The sequence below is a fragment of the Mustela nivalis genome, assembly GCF_964662115.1.
Source record: "Mustela nivalis genome assembly, chromosome: 1".
Lineage (NCBI taxonomy): Eukaryota > Metazoa > Chordata > Mammalia > Carnivora > Mustelidae > Mustela > Mustela nivalis.
Window position 1 is genome coordinate 171934421 of NC_139020.1, and position 13251 is coordinate 171947671.

A 13251-nucleotide genomic window follows, 5' to 3' on the forward strand; every position below is an offset into this window, starting at 1 on the left:
TACCACTTTGTCTTTTCGGAGTATTCTCTTGCACTTCATTCCTAACCCGTTTTTACTGTGAAGAAACACCTCTTCCATGAAGACTTCCCTGATCTTCCAATTGTAGACCTTTTGAACACATCCTGTTCATTTGGCACAAACAGCCTGTTTTGTGCCATCACTTCTATTATATTTGTAAGGCCTTAAGGTTGGTTCACTAAGTTCACTTCTACCCCAGAAAACCAAGGTATGACTCTAGCCTGACATGGATTAATTTCCTTTTAATTTATAACTTGATCACTGCCTAGTAATTCCCAAAATCTGCTCTTGTTGAATTTATCCCTTTCTCCTTCCCCTATCTACCTTTTGAGCAAAATACCAAACATCGACACTATGTATTTATGGACTACCTCATCAGTGCCCCTTTTTATATGTCATTTCTCAACCTCATAGTAACCTGTAGGCTAAATAGAATTATCCTCATTTTGTAGATGAGGCCCAGAAATATTAAGGTCTCAATTCAGAATGTGGTTCAGTTAGGATGAACACACAGGCCTGTTTTGCCTTCAACATTCATGCTCTATCTATAGGCTCTCAAAATATGTTCAACCCTACCTATCAGTGATGATGGGAGCATTCTTTTGAACCTGTGTCTCTCTAAGTATGGTCTCAGGACCACTGGGGTTTCCCAGGTCTCTTTCAGAAAGTCCATGAGAACTCTTCCTTCCCACTACCTATCTATAGGAGACCATATTTTCTTCATTTACTTCAACCAAGCCAATACATCATGATAGACTGACTAGAGAAGCACATAAGAGTCCAGCTTTCTTCTGTTAAGACAGACATTAAAGAGATTTGTGAAAACATAAGCAATGTCCTTCTTGTCATTAATTTTTTAGGGAAAATACAGTCAATTTCTTAAAATATGTTAATTTTGTTAACATGTTTTCATTTTAAAATAAAGAAATCGCTAAATTAAATTCTTCGTTTTAATTTCTAATATGGTATCTATTAGTAGGTATAGCCCACATAAGCAAAAACTCTTTGGAGTATTTAATAATTTTTAAAGGTGAAAAGCGGTCTGAAACGAAAAGTGTGAGAACTCCTACTCTAGACAAGCACAGAAACTTGCAGATAAATGAATCCACTTATGTAAAACTTGCCACCAGTATACTTAAACAGTATTCCTTGCTGGGTAAAAAATTGTAATAGCACCTCTGCTTCCTATGGCAATCCACAGTGAAGGAACTGAATTGTATTTCAATGTTGTCCTTGATATGGCTTTTTCTTCCCTAATCTGAAGCTTCTCTTGGGTGAGGATCTCATGACTCTACTTCTGTATCATTTCCCATTGGCCATCGTTTACACTGTGTTCTCAGTGTGCAACTCTTGAAATATTGCAGTAAGCATCTTATTGGAACTACCAGACAAAGAGAAGGAAACAAAAATTGCTGACTTTAAGTGGCACCGAGGGAAATTGAGGGTCTTCATATCAGTTCTGTCCAGAACAATTAAGCAGACTCTTGCTCTACTGTGGAAGTACCTTATCTACTGTGTTCAGTTTTTGGTCACTGTGTCCTTTAAGCTGCTCTGTAGGGCTGACTTTTATCTAGTGATCACATATACTTAGCATATCTGGGGGGAAATTAGTATGCTCTCCTGCATGATGCTTCTGTATTCACTTACTGATGACCTTAGAGATACTCAAACATCGTTTGCAGAGTCATCGAGCCTACAGTTATGCCATTCGAGCCAAAGGACCAAAGCATACAAAGTCTAGACACACAACTAAATGTGTAATTTCTAAAGGAAAATAAAAAGAGCTATTTGGACTCAATAATCAGGTGATTATCTTAGAAAATAGAAAGTGAGAAAGTCAACTGTTCATCTGGATGTTTTCATTTTATGACCTTGGTTGTGGAAGATATGCAGAAAAAGTATCTAGATGATTAATGGATTTCCCCCTTACCTACTGTATTAAAATGTCTTCTTGGCAGGAAAATTAACATGCAGTATAACAGATAGAGCAGCTCTAGTCATGGCTCTGACTCTCACTCACTGTATGATCTTGGGTAAGTTATTTTATGTCTCTGGGTTTTCTTTTCTTTCCTTATATAAATCAAAGGGTTGGCCTCCTAGTTCCTTCCAGTTCAAACATGACAGGATTCTATGAATTGAAGCCTGCTCAAATATTATATTCCTCAAATATTCCATTTTCCTAATGGAAATATGATGGCTGCACTCTCCTAACACCTGTTACCTATAGGAGAAATACAAAAGGTATTAAATAGCAGGTTCTTTTAGTTCACACTTCATGCTTCTAAATGATGGCTATTTAATACTATATGTCTATTTGTGAAAGAAAGGAAGTGACTATACAGACACAATGAGGTGGAAAAATGAGTAATTATCAAGTGAATCAAATCCATTTTATACTTTCCTTTACCGTCCTCAAAGATAATTGCTTTAGCACTCTCATTTTTACTTTGTCTATGTGGACTGGCTACAGGACCTGATGTGACAGCAAGCGGTGAGCTTTGTGGAGAACCAAGAGCACCTTAGCATGCTTGTACTTGAATCTCAGCTTCACTCTGCTACTTGCAAACAGCTTAGCACAGAGCAAGGGTTCTCACCGTGTGGACTCTAAACAAGCTGCGACAGCACTACTGAAAATTTTCATGTGCTATGGTGAGTGCTGTGAAGTGTGTAAACCTGGCGATTCGCAGACCTGTACCCCTGGGAATAAAAATATATTATATGTTTATAAAAAATAAAAATTAAAAAAAATTTTAAAAAATGCAAATTTTCAGGTCCTGCCCCAGCCCTACAGAATCAGGACCTCTGCATAGGGCCCGATAGTATTTTAACAAATTTTCCGTGGTATTCTAATGCACACTGAAGTACAAGAACCTCTAACATAGAGGAAGGAACACGGCATTTGGAATCTAGCTCTGCTTCTTACTATGTAAACTTAAACTGGCTCTTTGGGAAGCAGTTCCATCTGCAAACTGAGTTTATAAGAATAAGTCTTATTGGCTCTAACTTCAAAATATAACTTAAGTTTCTCCATTTATTTTGTTCTTTAAGTCCCAGCCACCAACATCTCACCTAGATGGCTCCCTGACTGGTTGTCCTGCTTTGGCTCTTGGTTCCCATAATCTATGCACCACAGAGCAACCAGAGTGGTCTCTAAAGTGGTGAATCCTATGGAGTCATTTCCCTACTTAAAATCCTCCAATGGTTTCCCATTATACTCAAAATAAAACCCAAACTGTGCCTGGCTTGTAAGGTATCTGTCACCCTCCTATTTTTCAAAACTTTTTGCCCTTTTTCACCATGATTTAGTTATATTGGCTTCCTTGTTGCAGCTCAAACATGTCACGTAATTTTCTATCTTGGGGCCTTTGTAATTCTTTACCTTCTGCCTGAGGTGTATTTCCCTTGAAAATCTGGCTCTTTCTCATCCTTCAGGTTTCAGCTCAGAATTCAGTTCTTAGACTAGTCTTCCCTGACTACCTTATCTTATGAAGCCTTTCCCCTCCTCCTTGTTATTTTCTGTCATATAATCTTGATTATTCTCTTCATAATTCTTAATTACAATATGAAACTTTCTAGTTCATTCATTTGCTTTGTAGTATATTATCTTCAACTTCTAGTAGAATACAAGCTCCTTGAGGGCAGGGATTTGTACTGCAACCCTACTGCCTGGCATTGCCTGCCATAGGTATAAAGACTTCTTTAAGCAATAGGCTTGAGCAGTGGAAATTTAAGCAAGGCAAAATGGCCCAGAATAGCCACCTACCTGAATGCAACAGGGTCACTAAGCTACCCATCTTGAAATAGTCATAGGCCCTAACTTACCACTTCTAATAGGGGCAAATTTCCTAAGATTACCAAAAAAGGGAAAATTCCATATGTTGCCATACTCCCTCACTCCACCCTATAACTATACCCCCCTCACTACCACCTCGTGGCAGAAATTCTCTCCTTTGCTGTCTCCATTGCTCCCTTGTAGTGTGTTCAATATACTATATATTAAAGTATATTACTATATAAACAATATACAATATATTATATTACAATATACAATATATTACAATATACAATATATTATATTGTTATAAATGGGTGAATTTTTTACTGCCTGTGCCACCAGCCCTCACCCAATCAGGATGCCTCACAATACATCAGGCAATGAAAAAAAAAAAAATTGCTGAACAAGTTAATAATATATTAAAATCCCTGGAAAATTTCTACCTTTAGCAACAAAGATTTATTGTATTTTACTCTTGAAAACTACAGATCTATTTGTAGAAAGTTTTTTATGCTGAGAAAATGTCTGAAAGATCGTATTAAAAGTAGACTGCACTATATAATGTATAAACTTATCCTGTCACTGTATCCCATACCTGAAACTAATGTAACATTGTGTGTCCACTATACTCAAAACAACAACAACAACAAAGGAACAAAACAAAAACTAAACCACACTGGTCAAGTATAAGTCACGGCAAAAATAAATTGGAAAGACAGGATAGGGTAAAATGTTTTATGTCTGAACTAGTTTTAATTCTTCACAGAGCCCAAACATGAGTAGCACATGCTAACCTAAAGATAGAACTATAGTGGGAATATTCCAACCAGGAATAGGAGGTTCCACATTCTGACACAGGGAAGATGGGAACAACGAAATCATGTCCAGCAGGTGGTTGGAGGAAGGTTTAATTGTTCGAGTGTAAAATGAGAAAAAAGGCCGTATCGCTAAGCTAGATGAGAAGTTAGCACACCTGTGCTTGTTGAAGTGGAGATTTGATGAACAGAATAAACAACTGAAACCATAAAAAGAGAAGCAGGTTTCTAAACTCAAACCCATGGTTTATAACCCCTGAGCATAGCACATCTTAATGTTATAAGAAACTCTCTTGTCAACAAAGATAGAATGTTCATGGATAAATAACTGGGGCTATTTTCTCCCCTTTTGTGATCTACACAGTGATTTTAATTATAATAACTCATTTAAATTGGAGATCTAGACAGCTGGATATTAGGAACTCAGCACTGGGAATACCCAATAGAGACCAAAAAAAAAAAAAAACCAGAGAGAGAGAGAGAGAGACAGAGAGAGAAAATGACAGCCAAGCACTTTTGTATAATTAATCTCTCCTGTGACAATGAAAACAGTTCGATAATTTCTGCGTCACTGATATGCTAGTTGAGGAAAAACAAAAGAATAAACATAGATGCAACAGCCAAGTACTATTAAAGTCAACTGATCTGACAAGCTTTTAATACCAAGGGTGGTTGACAACTGAGAAAAAAGCCCAGTTATCTTCAGAAAGCAGGCAAATTTCATTCCGCTCTTTCCCCCATGCATGGATGCAGATAACTCCATTTAAAAGGGAAACACTGTTAGAACCTGATTTTCATCTCCAGGGCAGGATCCCTGAAGGAAAAAAAACCAAACCATTTTATTGCACAAGGCTGAGGGCCAATGACAAGTTTGACTCTCCAGAACAGTGACTCTGGAGTATTCTTTTTCCACTGCAGGAAAACTTTCACTCACTAGAAAGCACTACACCAACTCCTGGTTACAGAACATTTCATACTTTCATAACAAAAACAGATACTTCACTTAAAAGAAAACCATGAAAAAAAAAAAAAAAAGAAAACCATGAAAGCAAAAACGATCTTATTCAATTAGCTGAACAACTCAAATAACACTCAGGAACAGCCAGAACTAAATCAAAAATTCTATTCAGCTAATAAAAAAAGAGAAAACATTGGCCATTTTTCTGAATAGTTTCAGGTTGTCCTTGCCTGACATATACGAAATTATTATGCTTGTGAGAAAAATGTACTCTAAACACTTGAAAAATACATCAATTGTATCTCACTAAACAAATGTGTAACTTTTGGTCCTATGGTTTTCAGTCAATGGACTATGGAGTCTTTTACTTTTCTTTTCTTTTCTTTTCTTTTTTTTTTTTTTTAAAGATTTTATTTATTTATTTGACAGAAAGAGATCACAAGTAGGCAGAGAGGCAGGCAGAGAGAGAGAGAGGAGGAAGCAGGCTCCCTGCTGAGCAGAGAGCCCAATGCGGGACTCGATCCCAGGACCCTGAGATCATGACCTGAGCTGAAGGCAGCGGCTTAACCCACTGAGCCATCCAGGCACCCGTCTTTTACTTTTCAACCAATCAAATAAGGTATCAAATACCACAGTTTAAGAAAGAGCCAAGATGACATTTCAAGTCCATCATCTGGCTTGAGTAGAATTAGTCCTTTATAATTGTTGAAGAAAGATGAATGATTAAAGAAGTATATAAGCTTATTCAAACAACTGTTGCCCATGTCATCATGTGAAATAGTTTCTAGAACGTGTGTGCTCACCTGTCACCCTGGATATATCAGGTAGGTAAGTTCTAAATCCTGAGGGTCATGTCGGGGAGCTCCCTGCAAGCTAGCTGATACTCAAAATCTCCATTCAGTTTCCTATCATGTTTCTAAGGAAGATTTTATGATGAATAAATAAAGTCTTTGGCCATATATATATATATATTTTTTTTTTTTTTTAAAGACTATTTATTTGTTTATTTGACAGAGAGAGAGAGAAAGAGAGATCACAAGTAGGCAGAGAGGCAGCGGGGGGCGGGGGGGAGAAAGTGAGAGGAGGAGGGAGAAGCAGGCTTCCTGCTGAACAGAAAGCCTGATGAGGGGCTTGATCTCAGGACCCTGAGATCATGACCTGAGCTGAAGGCAGAGGCTTAACCCACTGGGCTACCCAGGTACCCTAATCTTTGGCTCTATCTTAAAACCAAAATGCTTTGGAAGAAGAATTGGTAAAATATTTATTTTAAATAACTATTATTATCTGTTATTTCAAAAAAATAAGGACATTTAAAACTCTTACTACAACTTGCCCCTAAAGAACTACTCTCAGCACTTTAATATTCATTGTTGTATATTTAAACTATTTTTGAATAATTATCAGTCTACAATAGTTATTTCCCATCTCCCAGAAAGATGGGATTCAGACATGTTCCAATTTGGCAGAACTCAATTTGCTTTCAAAATGCCTATCCAATGAAATTCCTCTTTGGATTTCAAATCAATACCCTGACAGGGGTTTCCAAGATTGGCTAAATTGATGACCACGTGCTAGAGGTTTTCCATTTATATTACGTTTGGATCAATGCCGATGATTTGATTGGAATAGGAGCAGCTGCACATAAAATGTCTTTGGGGTGAGAGAGATTTGTCACGCTCTACTCTGATAAGAACTAAAATTGGGGAGTGTGCATTTTGAAATGTTCATGGTACCACATTAAATTGCTATCAAATAGAAGCAATTACAAAGAATTAACATGAGCCCGAAATCAAAATTCGAAAGAAGAAAAGCACACAGTTTAAAAAGAAAAACATCAGGAGAAGGAATCACAAAAGCTTTCCTGTGTCATGTTTACAGCTTGATGGGAAGAGGAAAAACACTTCTTCGCAAGTGCATTCCCACTAATGCCCATCTCCCAAACACCTCAGCCTGATTTCTTCCTCTCTGCTTGTCAACATCCTTGCCCCCCACCCTCACTCTCCACACCCAGAATCACCCCAGGAACGCTAATTAGCAGCAAACCAAGGCTTTTATATAGTCCTGTTGTACACAATCTTTCCAGAAAGCCTGAAAGGAAACCTCCCAGTTTATGCTTTTAGTGCCAAGGTTTTTAGCATCACAAATGATAAATCCTAGAGGTAAACTTACCATAAAAAGTCAGTTGTCCCCTTGCTACATTTTTCCCTCTTGAATTTTCAGCTACACATTCATATAAACCAGCATCTTCCTGCTGAAAATTGGGGATTTCAAGAATTCCATTTGACTTGTGTCTTCTGGCTTTCCTTGCTATAGGCTTTCCATCAGCTCTTCTCCAGATAATAGTTGGTACCGGACTGATAGTGAGAATAAAAAAGGAGTACATTAGATTAGAGAAAACTGTACCTTTTATTTGAACCTATGCTTCCCATAACCCCTTTCTTCTTGGTTCTAAACATATAAGCTTGCCTTAGACAGTATTCCCAAACTTCATTCATTCACATATCACTATTATGATTTTAGCTATATCCACATTTCCAGTATTACTATTTATATATTAAGTGTTTTTCTTAGAATCAAATAAACTTTCTTAACCTTAATAAAAATATATAATATTATCTCTAAAATAAAAAACAGATTTTACATGCTTGCATTTTTTAGTGTAACTGTTTTTTTTTCCCCCTAAATCATAAATATGAAAATAGAAATGTCTGAGCACAAATGTGTCAGATTGAAGATGACTGCACTTTCACATTATTCCCATACGAGGTCCAGGTTCTCCTCTGCCTTAAACCTGCTGGGTTGTTTGTCGACTTTGATTATTGAAATAAGACAGAAGTGATGTTTTGTCAGTTTTAAGGGATAGGCAAGAAGAAACTGGCAGCTTCTACTTTCAGTCCCTTGGAATATTTTTTATAGAACCTTACCAACTTATAGCAGCAGCTGACTAGGAGAGTGGTTAGGGGAAATTTTACTTAAAATAGTAAGATAAGGAAAGAAGCCATCAGTGGGGTCTTTATGTACTCTCAAGGCATCTATCACCCTACAGCCATAACTGTGAGAACACATCTTAAATTGCAAGGAGGGCATCATTGAGTCTGCAAATCAATGGTTGAGCAAGCTACCCACAGCTTTTAAGAGTGCAGCTTCCTATCAGGGGATACAATTATTTACTTATTTATTTTTCACAAAAACACACACAGAGAAGTAATTAGGCTAAAGACTTGCTAATCTTCTCTGGAAAACCTGAGATGGTATTTAAAAAATTAAAGCCATCAATTCTAGTACACTTGTTTTAGAACAATTTAAGTTAATTCAACAGACACTAACTCAAAATGCAGAAATGGCTCTATCAAAAGTACATTACGGGTGCCTTTACATTTGATGAGATATATACTTAATACATGCCTTTACAAATAACTGTACTTAGACACAGTCTTCCTGCTCTTAAGTGGGCAATGATGATGTGTTTTGGCAGCTAGATATGCATACCCAAACAGTTCTGTGCAGACTGGAGGAGCCCAATTTTGGTCTTTTGTTTTTATTCCAGTGCCATTCAAGCAGTGTGAATAGAGTTTAATTCAGACCCCCTTTGAAATATGAACGATTTGAGTTTTGCTCTTTTTCCAAAAAAGATTTTTCAAGGTGTCACCTTGTATAGTTTACCAAATTTATACCTAGCTTATCCAGCTACCTGTTTCCACCTTTTCCCTGGATTGCATTTCCCAACGTATATATTTAAAATAAAAAATGAGCCCACGCTATGATGTTTAGCAATCTGTTTTTAGTCTCTTAGCAATAAATCATGGGTATTTTCTCGGTCTCATATGTTGCTGTACAACTTGCCTTTTAATGTCTGTACAATGTTCAGTCCTACAGATATGTCATAATTCATTTCATGTGGTAAGTTTTCAGGATACAAAGATTTATCACTGCATTGCATTGTGCCAAAGTAAAGATACTATTGTAGCTCACACAGCCCCAACTTAAAAACATGGAAACCAAAAGAACTCTTTTATTAGAGCTGAAAATACAATGATAAAAAGGAACATCTTTCTTCTATGGCTGGTGTGAAGTGCAAAAAAAAAAATACGGAAACAGATTAGGTGCTGATACTGAGGTTGAGCATGCTAGTGTTGTTGCATAAGTCAACATTTGGGCACGGAGAGGATGGGGAATTAGCGATGGGCTAGCTGGAGAGAGGGAGTAGGGTGTAGAGATTAATGTCAATCATTAAAATCACAGATGATCTACAAATTTCATTTCAGAAGATAGTGTGTATCATTTATGCCAAGTCCTTTTTTCAGTGTTACTGGGAAAATCTTAACTGATCTGTTTTTCATTTTCTTTCTGCCCTTGCAAAGATAATCTATGGAAAGGTTAACTGGATCCCAAGTAGGTTTATCACTCCACAGATGTAATAAAAAAGTGAATAATTTTCAGATGTAAGATCTTACCTATCTTTAGCTAGAATAGAAGGAAATCCAAACTAGAGAGAAGAGACTGGGCATTTAAAAAGAATTTCAAGAAAAGTCTGATGCATCCTCTCTAAACTAGGGCAAGAATGAAAGTCCATATTTTCCCAAAGAGTCAGCTTGAGTGTATCTCAAATGAAGGCCATTGTTTTCCTGTCATTCTGGGTTAGACAGCGTGCACATTACAGGTCACAATAATAGAACAAAATACTTTTTCAGAATTGCCCATTCTCTTCTCCTTTGTGGCCGTGTCAATTGTGGCAGCCTAATCCCCCTTGTGCTATTACATGTCCCCTCTCCGTGGTGAGAGGGCAGAATCAAAGATGCATACATAGAATTACCAAAAGAAAGGCTTGTCTTGCTTTTCACTCACCTCAGAAACCATTGCTGTGAACAGTGCACATAAAATTGTCTACCTGCCCCAGCCGAAGGGAGGACAAGATGGAAGAGAAACCAAAACTTACTTTCCTAAGGCAAAGCATTCCAACTTCACTGTTGTTCCTTTGGCAGTCGGCACTGTTTCTGGGAAGTGCACTTCTATTTTTGGCTCATATTCACCCATCACCCCTGTGAATAAACAAAGGAACTAAGTCTCTGAGGTTCTTTTTAAATGTACGTAAGTGTTCTTCTGTTAATGTAGGATGCTCTCATACATCATTATGTGCACAATTAATTTCTTCATTTAAAGCTGGTTCTATCTCTAACCAGCCTTGAATTGTGGCTCCTCTCCCAGTTACTGCTAGGGGAAATTTTGTATCACAGTGCTGTACCATCTGCTAGGATCAAATTCTCCGTGCATTCAACTTCACTTATCAAAAAACATTTTTTTCTTTTCTTTTCTTCTTAAGGCAGTTATGGACCAAAAAAGGAGGGGAGAGATAATGTCCTAGTCATCAGGAAAATAAAAAAAATTACTGAAAAGATTGTAGAAAAATTTTAAGTATTAAAAAAAATCTCCATGATTGATTTGATCTATATAAGAAAAAAATCTTAATAATCAATTTGTGACCACAAAATACTTTATTACTCACTTTCAACACCAATCTGATCCAAGCACAAATTAGTGCACAGAGGATAACATCAAATGCCAGTATTAGTGTATTCTGAACCAATATAAAAAGGACAGTAGGAAGTAACTATAAAAAGTAATCTTAAAATTATACCCACCTTCTTAACGGCATGTTTACTTTGAAGGTTATATTCTCCCATTTTCCCATATCCTAGAAAATGTACAATTGTGGCCAAGGTAAAATAACCTAACAAAATACTTTTTCTAAGTCCCTATTTTAAGTCTAAATATCTTAGTGCATACTTTACCTAAGTCCATACTTTATAACTGAAGACTTACCAATTATTTCTTATCAAGCCTTTTTGACCCCATCTCCCACTGCTCTAATTGATTGAATACATTTATTTCTATTCAATTTCTAATCCTTTTCCATGGTCTCTGATTCAGCTGTGCCAGTATGAAGTTTGGAATTACTTAACTGAGTAAGAAATGATAGGCTCCTCCATTTCACCTTTTAGGTATTCTATAGTTCCAGGAAAAAAGACTGAGGGATTCAGAAGAAAAAGTAAAAGCAAGGAACAGATGATGACAGGTACAATGACAGAGGGAAATAATTTCATTCATTTTGCAGAGATGATCCTTTTTGATGCAGCTTTAATGTTTGGGAAGCATCAAGGGGATTTCCTTAATGTGTAAAAAGAAAATCAAAAGTGTCAGATGACACAGCTGTCTAGCTAGGTTTGCTATGAGGTATGTCATCCAAAGTGCGAAGTTGAACATACCTGTTTAGTTTTTTCCTTTCATAGCATGATAGGGAGGATTGGATTTGGAAGGGATCTTTGAAATAATTTAGTTGAGCATTTTTAATCTTGGCATCCATGGATTCATACTTTCCCACAGAGTGGATCTGTAGCTAGCAACCTATTCTCAAAAGGGGCACCTGGGTGATACAATCAGTTAAGTAAGTGCTTGGTTTTGACACAGGTCATGATCTCAAGATCGTGAAATTGAGGCCCACGTCCAGCTCCTTGCTTAGTGTGGAGTCTGCTAACACTTCTCTCCCTCTAGCCGCTATGTGTGTGCACTCTCTTTTTCTCTAAAATAAATGCATCTTATAAAAAGGGGGGAGGGGGATTCTAAACCACTTCTCCCGGAATTAAAATTGGTCCTAATCTGTCTTTCCCTTTTGTGAGCAGGGCTGTAATCTCAAAGAGGTAAAGCAGTTTGTCTTCATTTTCACAATAAACTAGTTAGTGTTCCAGGTTGCAGCTCTGGTCCCTGATTCCTCTTTTATTGTGGGCTCTCACCCCTATAATGAATAACACTACAAAACTAGATTCAAATACAGAAAATCCATGCTTGCCACATTCAGTTACAAAACCATTCGCTCCTTTTTGGCCGGGCTGAGTTCTCATGCACTTCAATTTGGGTTTGCCTTTCTTTGAGCATTTGCTACCGAGTGGGGCCAGTAAAGAAGTGGCGCTTGCTTATGCTGGCATTCGCACACAGCTGCTGAACTTGCTAACCAACGTCGAACCGTTGACTCATCATCCCATAAATATCAGCAGTATGACTCTGAGTGCAGGAACAAGTTAACACCTTTTACTGCGGTGTGTATGGTTACGTACTCCAGGAACAAGGCTAATTAAAAAAAGAATTGCTTTGAGAAAAAGAGGTCTTTTGTGCTCTCAGGAAATCAAAACAATCTGCATTGCAGTGTGTCCTGTGTGGGAGGGAGATGAGACAATACTGCTAAAATACAGAGGGCAAGGCTGTTTCAGCAGCCATCAGGGTTCCCCCTGCCTCCTCCTTCAATAAACATTACATATACACTAGGTTTCTTTAACCCAGCTCGAAAGATATACCAAGGAAAAAATATATCTCACAGGACCTTTTTCAGAAACTGAAATATCACAGCAATGCAGAGACAGAGTGGAAGATCCCCAGCCCTGTTCTTTCCTCATCCTAAATGCCTGTGTACCAAGGCCCAGACTCCAAGTTCACTCTTCCAGGATCCTTCTTCTCCTCTGCCCGACCTATTCTCCATCCCACAGTGGCCTTTAAATGACCAGATAGCAACAAAACCTCTTTGCCTCAGTTCTCAATGTTTCCCCTGACTTCTTTAAAACACACACACACACACACACACACACATACACACCACACACACACACACTTATGGAGGTATAATTTACATATAAATA

At 37.5% G+C, this 13251-nt stretch overlaps 1 protein-coding gene across 13 annotated transcripts in view; it reads right to left on the reverse strand.

The window, feature by feature from the left end:
• The window catches only part of CNTN4 (contactin 4), a 930864-nt gene that overhangs the window by 163950 nt on the left and 753663 nt on the right, over window positions 1-13251 (reverse strand). For all 13 annotated transcript variants that reach the window (XM_082711571.1, XM_082711575.1, XM_082711573.1 and 10 more), the window contains 2 exons: window positions 10503-10605; window positions 7736-7920 (listed from right to left, as the gene is read on the reverse strand). In XM_082711571.1, the coding sequence (XP_082567697.1) occupies window positions 7736-7920; window positions 10503-10605 (288 nt within the window). The remainder of the gene's footprint in view (window positions 1-7735; window positions 7921-10502; window positions 10606-13251) is intronic.